This window comes from Hypanus sabinus, unplaced genomic scaffold (assembly GCF_030144855.1).
Source record: "Hypanus sabinus isolate sHypSab1 unplaced genomic scaffold, sHypSab1.hap1 scaffold_1915, whole genome shotgun sequence".
Classification (NCBI taxonomy): domain Eukaryota; kingdom Metazoa; phylum Chordata; class Chondrichthyes; order Myliobatiformes; family Dasyatidae; genus Hypanus; species Hypanus sabinus.
In genome coordinates this window covers 47572-58964 of record NW_026780009.1, presented here as the reverse complement: position 1 = coordinate 58964, position 11393 = coordinate 47572, and the positions used below count along the sequence as shown (strand labels likewise).

The 11393-nt window shown below is 54.1% G+C and overlaps 1 protein-coding gene across 1 annotated transcript in view; it reads left to right on the top strand.

Moving 5' to 3' along the window:
• Nucleotides 1-1166: 1166 nt before the first annotated feature.
• The window catches only part of LOC132387486 (tyrosine-protein phosphatase non-receptor type 18-like), a 55623-nt gene continuing 45396 nt past the window's right edge, over nucleotides 1167-11393 (top strand). The window contains exons 1-6 of the mRNA XM_059959854.1: nucleotides 1167-1223; nucleotides 1812-1880; nucleotides 2298-2360; nucleotides 5260-5402; nucleotides 6752-6818; nucleotides 9259-9336. Coding sequence (XP_059815837.1) covers nucleotides 1176-1223; nucleotides 1812-1880; nucleotides 2298-2360; nucleotides 5260-5402; nucleotides 6752-6818; nucleotides 9259-9336 — 468 coding nt within the window. The 5' untranslated portion in view covers nucleotides 1167-1175. The remainder of the gene's footprint in view (nucleotides 1224-1811; nucleotides 1881-2297; nucleotides 2361-5259; nucleotides 5403-6751; nucleotides 6819-9258; nucleotides 9337-11393) is intronic.

The following is an 11393-nucleotide window of genomic DNA, read 5'->3' as shown; positions in this document are numbered from 1 at the left end:
CTGACCCACGTCACGATAGAAATCTCCCCGTAGCCCCACGTCACGATAGAAATCTCCCGCTAGCCCCACGTCACGATAGAAATCTCCCCCCAGACCCACGTCACGATAGAAATCTCCCGCTAGCCCCACGTCACGATAGAAATCTCCCCCCAGACCCACATCACGATAGAAATCTCCCGCTAGCCCCACGTCACGATAGAAATCTCCCCCCAGACCCATGTCGCGATAGATCTCTGCCCCCCACCTACCCATTACTTCTCCTCCCTCCTTGCTGAGCGATATCTCCAATAAATATCACCCCTCTTCTCTCTGATGTTTGGCATCTCTCTTGTCTCCACCACATTATTGACCTTTGCCCTATAACCTTTCACCAACATATGATGCTTTCTTTGGACCCCTGAACTTCTCCACATACATGTAATGCCCCCTCCCCTCCCTCTAATGCCCTGTTCCCACCCCCCCAATGCCCGATCCCCTCCACTCTAACCCTACTTCCTTCCCTCTAACCTCACAAACCTCCCTCTAACCCCCATTCCCCTCCCTCTGCCCCCATTCCCCTCCCTCTGCCCCCATTCCCCTCCCTCTGCCCCATTCCCCTCCCTCTAACACCCTATCCCCTCTCTCTAACACCACATCCCCTCCCTCTAACACCCCATCCCCTCCCTCTAACACCCCGTCCCCTCCCTCTAACACGCTGTCCCCTCCCTCTAACACGCTGTCCCCTCTCCCTAACACGCTGTCCCCTCCCTCTAGCCCCCATCGCCCTCCCTCTAACCCCCATCCTCTCCTTCTAACCCCATAATCCTCCCTCTAACACACTAAACCGTCCCTCTGACCCCACAATCCTCCCTCTAGCCCCATTCCCCTCCCTCAAACCCCCTATCTCCCTCAAAACCCCTGTCCCCTCTCTCTAACTGCTTTCCCCTCTCTCTAAATCCACTACTCTCCCTCTAAATCCACTACTCTCCCTCTAAATCCACTACCCTCCCTCTAAATCCACTACCCTCCCTCTAACACACACTTCCCTCCCTCTAATACAATGCCCGCTCTCCCCCAACAGCCTCTACTCTCTAATGCCCCTTCTCTCCTATCCTCTCTCTGACTTGGGATTCAAAAGTCATGGGGCAGGGGGCCGAGAGGGGGATGGTGCTGACTGGTTGTCGACCCCTGTCCTTATGTTTCAGATCATCGTCATGGCGTGCAGGGAAGTGGAAATGGGCAAGGTAGGTTGGTGGGGAAGGAATGAGGGGCAGATTGTGTTGCCTTAGTTCTGGGTTTATCTCTGAGTGATGGGACGGTGTGGAGGGAGATTCACTCTGTGTCTGACCCTGGGAGTGTGTGATGGGACGGTGTGGAGGGAGTTTCACTCTGTGTCTGACCCCAGGAGTGTGGAGGGTTTCACTCTGTGTCTGACCCCGGGAGTGTGTGATGGGACGGTGTGGAGGGAAATTCAGTCTGTGTCTGACCCCGGGAGTGTGTGATGGGACGGTGTGGAGGGAGCTTCACTCTGTGTCTGACCCCGGGAGTGTGTGATGGGACGGTGTGGAGGGAGCTTCACTCTGTGTCTGACCCCGGGAGTGTGTGATGGGACGGTGTGGAGGGAGCTTCACTCTGTGTCTGACCCCGGGAGTGTGTGATGGGACAGTGTGGAGGGAGATTCACTCTGTGTCTGACCCCGGGAGTGTGTGATGGGACGGTGTGGAGGGAGATTCACTCTGTGTCTGACCCCGGGGAGTTTCTATCTTTCCAATCTCTGCTTTCCCCCTTTTTCTCTTTACTTATCCCTCTCAAAATCTCTCCGTTCTTTGCAGAGAAAGTGTGAACGTTACTGGGCAACGGATCAGGAACCTGCGACCTTTGGTCCTTTCATCATCACTAATGTGAGTCTTGGGCACAGAATTGGAGAGTGTGGAGGGGGCTGTATTTTCCATCTCCCACTCTTTCCCTCTACCTACCCCCTCTCTTTATTCTTCTCTCTTTCTTTACCAGTGTGTGTGTCTCTCCCTTCCCATCTCTATCTCTTTCTCTGTCTTCCTCCCTCTCTTCCATCATCCCTCTATCCATATGTCCCTCCCACTCCCTTTCACCAGCTCTTCCCCCTCAGTCTCTTAACCTGTCCATCCCTCCTTTTAGCCAGTTATCTCTCCCCCCTTTCTCTCTGTTTCGCTCTCGTACATTCTCTCTCTCTCTCCCTCTCCCACCATCTCTTTACCCTTTGCCCTCTCCCTCCCACCTCCGCTCTCCTTGCCTCTGGCCGTCCTGCATTAACCTAGCACCGGGTCTCGCTCTGCCTGCAGGTAGCTGAGGAGCCTCTGGGCAATGATATGAACATCCGTACCCTGTCTGTCAACCTGCTTGGGGTAAGTCAACAGGACAACCATGAATTGTATGCAAGGGATGCTGCTAATCCAGAGTAACAAAAAAAACAAAATGCTGGAGGAATTCAGCAGCTCAGACAGCTTCTACGGAGGGGACTAGACAGTGGATGTTTCAGTCTGGGTCCTGACAAAGTGTCTCAGTCTGAAACGTTGATTGTTTGTTCCTTTCTATAGATGCTGCCTGACCCGCGTACCTTAAATTTCAAAGGTTTAAAGGTCCAAGAGAAACATATACAATATACATCCTGAAATGTACATGGTAACTGGTAGGGCATTGAAGAATGCAGTAGAACAGAGAGATCTAGGAATAATGGTGCATAGTTCCCTGAAGGTGGAATCTCATGTGGATAGGCTGGTGAAGAAAGCTTTTGGTATGCTGGCCTTTATAAATTAGAGCATTGAGTATAGGAGTTGGGATGTAATGTTAAAATTGTACAAGGCATTGGTGAGGCCAAATTTGTATTGTGTACAGTTCTGGTCACCGAATTATAGGAAAGGTGTCAACAAAATAGAGAGAGTACAGAGGAGATTTACTAGAATGTTACCTGGGTTTCCGCACCTAAGTTACAGAGAAAGGTTGAACAAGTTAGGTCTTTATTCTTTGGAGCAAAGAAAGTTGAGGGAGGACTTGATAGAGGTATTTAAAATTATGAGGGAGGGAGATAGAGTTGACGTGGATATGCTTTTTCCATTGAGAGTAGGGGAGATTCAAACAAGAGGACATGAGTTGAGAGTTAGGGGGCAAAAGTTTAAGGGTAACACGAGGGGGAACTTCTTTACTCAGAGAGTGGTAGCTGTGTGGAACGGGCTTCCAGTAGAAGTGATAGAGGCAGGTTCGAGGCCATTTAAGGTAAAATTGGATAGGTATATGGGCAGGAAAGGAATGGAGGGTTATTGACTGAGTGCAGGTAGGTGCGACTAGGTAAGAGTAAGCGTTCGGCACGGACTAGAAGTGCCAAGATGGCCTGTTTCTGTGCTGTAATTGTTATATGGTTATACGGTTTTAAATGCTTTTTTTTTCACAAACATCCACAAAAACAGAGAAGTGCCCCAAAGAATGAACTACATTTAAACGTCAGAACCCCAAAGTCCTCCCCCGTTACCCCCTCCTGTGCATAAGTGGCAACGGGCAACAATCCCCCTTTCCCCCACCGGCAAAAAAAGGCGCATCGGTACCGTCACCGAGCCCAAGCGCGTACTGAGTGATGGCAAAAACACAGACCAAGGTTACCCCAAAGGCTTCGCATTTCATCCGACATTTGAGAAACCACAGGCTCTCTCTCTCTCTCTCTCTCTCTCTCTCTCTCCCTCTCCCTAATAAGGGAGAGGGAAGTGTCTCCCCATTTTCGCAGTGAGTGGGAGACGTATAGCAACAACCTGCTGGTTTACGGTGTTAAATGTCCGCTTTGTCGCTTTTTTTCTAGCTCTGTGTCGGAAGATCGCAAAGACCTCGGGTCTTCGGGCCCACAGCGAAAGATTTTCCGGCCTCCCCCAATGACACACGGGTCTCCTGACGTGGCACCGACCCGTCTCCAGAGCCCCGAGATCTCAGGCTTCCAAACACGAGCGAGACTCTTAGGCCAAACTCTTGGCATGTCGAATGACGGCCAGAAACCCCGAGAATGGGTCCCATTCCCGCAAAGAGCAGAAGCCCGTGTTTCTCCATGTACTCCTGTGCCTCCTGCCTGGGGAGAAAAGCTTCCCCTGGATTCGGAGGTCCTCGTGCCGGGCCGCAGCTTCAAGAAGCGAGCTCGTCCCAGATGGTTGGGGGGGGGGGGGTCCCTGATAATGGACGTCACCTTCCTAAGATGTTGTCCCAATATGGTGGGGAGATCTGTACGCGATGGGATCGGCTGCTTCCCACCATTTTGTGGAGCGTCTCGTGCCCCAGTACACCGGACTTCCCACACTGGGCTGAAGTGCAGCCACTCAGAATTCCCTCCAAGGTATGCCGATTGAAGTTTGTCGGAGTCTTCAGCGACGTACGAACCTCTCTAAACTTCTGAGAAAACAGGGCTTTCTTTGTGGTTGCATATTTATAACCCTATAACAATTCCATCTCGGCCCCTCTAGTCCGTGCCGAATTTGTTGGGTCCAGGGTGGCTTTACTCAGAGCGTTGAAGTAGAACAAGGCAGAATAGACAATATAGAGTAACAGCCACAGAGAATGTGCTGTACGGGCAGGCAATAAGCTGCAGGGACCACAACAAGGCCAGAAATCCATCTTATCCCTTCAAGAGTCTGATAACACCAGGGTTGGATCCGTCCTTGGGCCTGGTGGGATGTGCTTCCAGGCTTTTGTATTTTCAGCCTGATGGGAGAGGGGAGGAGAGTGGATGTCTGGGGTGGGTGGGGGTTTATCGAGTGCGCTGGCTGCTGGACTGAAGTGCAGACAGAGGGGAGGCTGGTTTCCGCGCGTGCCCACAACTCCCTGCGGTTTCTTCCAGTCACAGGCAGAACGGTTGCTGTAACCGACCCGTGACGCATCCAGACTGGATTCTTTCTGCGGTTCGTTCGCTCGTATGACGCGGCCGATCGATTGTTCTTGGCAAATTTTTCATCGCTGCCTTCTTGTCAGCCTGGCATCGGTGGCCACACAGCCGGGACGTGATAAGCACCCAGAAGTATTCGGGGAACTAGATCTTTGCCATCTGGTGTTACTGTTTGTGCCCACGGCTCACCCCTTGGCCCCCATCCCATGGACGCGTCGGTTCGAAAACTGGATCAAGTTTAATATGTTTGTTAATAGTCTTCCGTTGAGAACCAAGCTTCTAAGAATTCCCTTGATTTCTCGCTTTGTGCTTCTGCCAGGTTGTTTGTAGTTTTCCCGACACACTTGTGAACTTCTCGGGTTCACGTATCGCTCCTCCTTTCCTTGCAGGAGACGAGGACGGTGTTGCAGTTCCAGTACCTGGCCTGGCCCGACCACGGCATTCCAGATGATGTTCACGGGCTCCTGCAGATGATTGAGCTGATTCACCAGCGGTGGGACGAGGCACGGGGTCTCATCTGCGTGCACTGCAGGTAGGAAGTGAGCGAGGGAGGGAGGGGCGGTGGGGGGGGGGTTATCCTACCCCTTCCCAGAAATGGACCATTCCCCCCCTCCAGGGTCATGGGACAGCGACCAAACTGCAGCTCAGTAGATGGAAAAAGTTCCACTCTGTAATGAGGTATGGGATCCAAGGAGATCTTGCTTTGTGGATCCAGAACTGGCTTGCCCAAAGGGGGCAAAGAGTGGTTGTGGATAGTGGAGGAGGTCACCACAGAGGACGGTGGCCAGTGGTGGTCCACAGGGATCTGTTCCGGGACCCCTCCTCTTTGTGATTTTTATAAATGACCTGGATGAAGAAGTAGAAGGATGGGTTAGTAAATTTGCTGATGACACAAAGGTTGGAGGTGTTGTGGATAGTGTGGAGGGCTGTCAGAGGTTACAACAGGACATCGATAGGATGCAAAACTGGGCTGAGAAGTGGCAGATGGACTTCAACCCAGATAAGTGAGAAGTGATTCATTTTGGTAGGTCAAATTTGAAGACAGGATGTAATATTAATGGTAAGACTCTTGGCAGTGTGGAGGATCAGAGAGATCTTGGGGTCTGTGTCTTTAGGACCACTCAAAGATGCTGCGCAGGTTGTTAAGAAGGTGTATAGTGTGTTGGCCTTCATCAACTATGGAACTGAGTTCAAGAGCTGTGAGATGATGTTACAGCTATATAAGACCTTAGTTAGACCCCACTTGTATTGTGTTCAGTTCTGGTCACCTCACTACAGGAAGGATGTGGAAACCATAGAAAGGGTGCAGAGGAGATTTACAAGGATTGGGGAGCGTGCCTCATGAGAATAGGTTGAGTGAACTCGGCCGTTTCTCCTTTGAGCGACGGAGGATGAGGGGTGACCTGATAGAGGTGTATAAGATGACAGGTGTTGATCGTGTGGATAGTCAGAGGCTTTTGCCCAGGCTGAAAAGGCTAACGCGAGGGGGCAAAGTTTCAAAGTCGGTACAAGGGAATGTTGGGTAAGTTTTTTACACAGGAGTGGGGGTGCGTGGAATGCACTGTCAGTGGTGGCGGTGGGGGGGGGGGTGGATACAGTAGAGTCTTTTAGGAGTACGTGGAGTTTAGAAAACCAGAAATTCCCTACCACATAGCCCTCAATGCTGCAGATTTCTATGTACTTATGAGTCCCAGCGAGGCTGCGTTCACCGTCCCGTGAGATTGTGGAGCAATGTTCTGAACCTGGGGTTCATACAGATGGCAAGGGAGGGGGGGTGTTTCACTGAGACGGGGGGGGGGGGGTTGTAGGGGAGGGGAGGGGTGTAGGGGAGGGTATGTGCTTAAGGTTGCTCTTTGCCCTGAGTGTGTGTCTGCGTCTCAGTGCAGGCTGTGGGCGGACCGGAGTGATCTGCACGGTGGATTACGTCCGCGACCTGTTGCTGAACCAGGTGAGGCGTCGCCGTCGGGAAACCGTCCTAACGCTGGGCTCGGTGCCCTTTCCTGGCCATTCCGTCCCCGCACACCCCCTCCCCCCCCCACTCGGCCCATCGTTCCTCCCATCCAGCGACGCGGTGCGTGGTGCCTCTGCAGGGTCGGCTGCAACCGATCCACCGTGTCTGTGCTGAGCACCGGGCCGAATCCAACCAAACTACCTCTGCCTGCCTTCACGAGTCTGCCAAAGAGCCTCCTCGTATCCTCCCTGGCACCTCCTTCCGGGCACCCCCCTCTCTGAGTAAAGCAGACATCCCACCTCCCAAAGCTGCGGGAGTCTCCCGCATATTGATAGCAGCTCCCTGACACCTGCTAATTAAATACAATATCCCAGAAATCGATTTTTTTGAGAGGGAGAGAGAGGGGGAGCGAGGGAGGGAGAGAGAGAGAGAGAGAGAGGGAGGGAGAGGGAGAGAGAGAGAGAAAAAAAATCCCGATTGGTCTCTCTTTGTGCTAAGTCGACCTATCAGTTTTCTCTGTGGGCGGGCTTTACAGTCGACCTCTCTCTCTCTCTCCCTTTCATTGTCCGTCAGTTCAGTTTAGTGTCCTGCAGCGCCATGGCAGAGTGTTTCAAAAACAGAAAATATAAAACGCACTTCACCCCAGACTACGCTAAAGTGCACCCCTGCCTAACAGGGGTCAGAAACAATGACGGTGTTGCTCGCTGCACTGTTTGCAACAGTGACTTTTCTATTGCCCACGGTGTTTAACAGATGTCATTCGTTCACTAGCACAGCTAACGTTATTTAACCTAGCTGGCTAGCTGCTAAGGAGCTACTCTGTTGATGTCCTGCGTGATGAGGCCAAACTCCCTGTATTACAACTTGCTTAAAGTTGTAATAGAATTAAAAAAACAACCCCATGGTAATATAAGTACATACTTTAATGTCACATTTTCTGCTTAAGACAATATAATAACGATACACCTTATGCTTTTATTTCTTTTAGGGACCGTGGGGGGGGGGGGTGGATATGGGGATGCAGGGGTCAGGAGTGGTGGTACTACCTCCCTGAAATGAGTTTTTGCAGGGTGGGATGTCCGGTAAAGTAAAAACTTGGCCCTGCGCACCTCCTTCAAACTCCTTTAGCATCAACTTATGCTGTCTGGCAGTAAACATTCCCATCTTGATGACTGATTGTGAATGTCTCTCATCATCTTTTAAACCTCCTTATCAGGGCTCCCCTCAGAGAAAATGACCCAAGTTTCCCTAAAACAACCCAAATCCCCTTACAGCTCACACCCTCTGGTCATGGTGAATACCTTGTGCACCCTCTCCAAATGCCCCCCACACCTCCTGTAAAGGGGGCAACCGCAATTGAACGCAGGCCCCCAAGTGCGGCCGAACCAGAGTTTTAAGCAGTTCTCTGGTTCCATCCACCTGTCGTCCTTCACCTTGCCCTTGGCCCACCCATCGCCGACAGGGCCCTGCCTCGGCCCTCCCACATTGGCACATCCCTCGGGACTCTCGCCAAGTTTTGTCGACGCGCTGCAGAAAGCAGGTACCGCGGCGCGGCCCGCCCATGACCTGGAGAAACCGCAGAGAGCGGCAGACAGGCTCAGCACATCACGGAAACCAGCCTCCCCTCCGCGGACTCTGCCTCAGCATAGTCAAAGACCCCCACCCACCCCAGATATTCTCCCCTCTCCCCCCTCCCATTGGGCAAAAGATACAAAATGCTGAAAGCCCGTCCCATCGGGCTCAGGGACGGCTTCTACCCCGTTGCTATCAGTCTACTTCATTACTTTGATCAGCTCTCCCCCTCAGTCCCTGTCGCCCCAAGAAAAAGAATCCAACTTCCCCTCAAACGATCCAACTTCCCGATAGCTCACGTCCTCTAATCCAGCCAGCACCCTGGTGAACCCCATTCTTCACCCTCTCCAAAGGCCCCATATCCTCCTCGTATCTCACCAGACACACATCTCAAAGCCCTATCGAGCTCCTCAGAGCCCTCGCGCTGGATCTGCCTGCCCGTGACGCACTCGGCTCGTTAATCCGCGTTCTGTTTGACCGGCTCGATAGCCCGGCCCGTCGGGAAGTAACAGGCAAAAAAGCAGCTCACCCTGCTCTCAGTGCCTGCGACAATCGCAAACCGATGGCCGACCGTCCCCCATCCAGCTGCGGGGCCTCGGCCTGAAACATCCAGGGTTCCTGTCCCACGATAGGTCCCGCACAAGAATCCGGGCTCTCCCAGCAGATTAGTCCCTCGATAGAGTGCCTCTCACTATCTCTCTGTATTGCCCTCTCTCTTTCTCCGCTTGTTTGCCTCTCTCCCCCCAATCTCCCCCTCTTCCCCCCCACTTCCTTCCACACCTTCTCGTTCACTCCCTCTCCTTCACACCCCGTTCCCTCTCTCCCCCCGCGTCTCACCACCCCGTTTTCTCTCCCTCGCACACAGCTGGTCAGCGAGGAGTTCACTATTCTGGACATTGTCCGCGAGATGAGGCGACAGAGACCAGCGGCAGTGCAGACTAAGGTGAGACGTCACAAGGTTATTGGCACCCCAGGGATCGTCAGACCCCCAAACCCCTCTGAAAGTCTTTCGTCACAGTCTGGTTCCCGACCAGCACAGTCATCACCAAAGTACCCACTAAACCCCACACCGACCCCTGAGGTCCCTGTCCCGTCACACACTCTTGGGGTCACATAGTGAAACGCCCTCCACACCGTCCCATCACTCACTCCCAGGGTCAGACACAGAGTGAAACGCCCTCCGCACCGTCCCATCACTCACTCCCGGGGTCAGACACCGTCCCTCCACTCACTCCCGGGGTCAGACACAGAGTGAAACGCCCTCCGCACCGTCCCATCACACACTCCCGGGGTCAGACACATAGTGAATCTCCCTCCGCACTGTCCCATCACTCACTCCCGGGGTCAGACACCGTCCCTCCACTCACTCCCGGGGTCAGACACAGACTGAAACGCCCTCCGCACCGTCCCATCACACACTCCCGGGGTCAGACACCGTCCCTCCACTCACTCCCGGGGTCAGACACAGAGTGAAACGCCCTCCGCACCGTCCCTCCACTCACTCCCGGGGTCAGACACAGAGTGAAACGCCCTGCGCACCGTCCCTCCACTCACTCCCGGGGTCAGACACAGAGTGAAACGCCCTCCACACTGTCCCTTCACACACTCCCGGGGTCAGACACAGAGTGAAACTCCCTCCACACCGTCCCATCACCCACTCCCGGGGTCAGACACAGAGTGAAACCCCCACCACACCGTCCCATCACACACTCCCGGGGTCAGACACAGAGTGAAGCTCCCTCCACACCATCCCATCACACACTCCCGGGGTCAGACACAGAGTCAAACTCGCTCCACACCGTCCCATCACACACTCCCGGGGCCAGACGCAGAGTGAAACTCCCTCCTCTCCGTCCCATCACACACTCCCGGGTCAGACGCAGAGTGAAGCTCCTTCCACACTGTCCCATCACCCACTCCCGGGGTCAGACACAGAGTGAAACCCCCTCCTCAACGTCCCATCACTCACTCCCGGGGTCAGACACAGAGTGAAACCCCCTCCACACCGTCCCATCACACACTCCCGGGGTCAGACACAGAGTGAAACTCCCTCCACACCGTCCCATCACACACTCCCGGGGTCAGACACAGAGTGAAACTCCCTCCACACCGTCCCATCACACACTCCCGGGGTCAGACACAGAGTGAAGCTCCCTCCACACCATCCCATCACACACTCCCGGGGTCAGACACAGAGTGAAACTCCCTCCACACCGTCCCATCACACACTCCCGGGGCCAGACGCAGAGTGAAACTCCCTCCACTCCGTCCCATCACTCACTCCCGGGGTCAGACACAGAGTGAAACCCCCTCCACACCGTCCCATCACACACTCCCGGGGTCAGACACATAGTGAATCTCCCTCCGCACTGTCCCATCACTCACTCCCGGGGTCAGACACCGTCCCTCCACTCACTCCCGGGGTCAGACACAGAGTGAAACGCCCTCCGCACCGTCCCATCACACACTCCCGGGGTCAGACACAGAGTGAAACGCCCTCCGCACCGTCCCTTCACACACTCCCGGGGTCAGACACAGAGTGAAGCTCCCTCCAGACCATCCCATCACCCACTCCCGGGGTCAGACACAGAGTGAAACCCCCTCCTCAATGTCCCATCACTCACTCCCGGGGTCAGACACAGAGTGAAACCCCCTCCACACCGTCCCATCACACGCTCCCGGGGTCAGACACAGAGTGAAACTCCCTCCACACCGTCCCATCACACGCTCCCGGGGTCAGACACAGAGTGAAACTCCCTCCACACCGTCCCATCACACACTCCCGGGGTCAGACACAGAGTGAAGCTCCCTCCACACCATCCCATCACACAATCCCGGGGTCAGACACAGAGTGAAACTCCCTCCACACCGTCCCATCACACACTCCCAGGGCCAGACGCAGAGTGAAACTCCCTCCACTCCGTCCCATCACACACTCCCGGGGTCAGACACAGAGTGAAACTCCCTCCACACCGTCCCATCACACACTCCCGGGGCCAG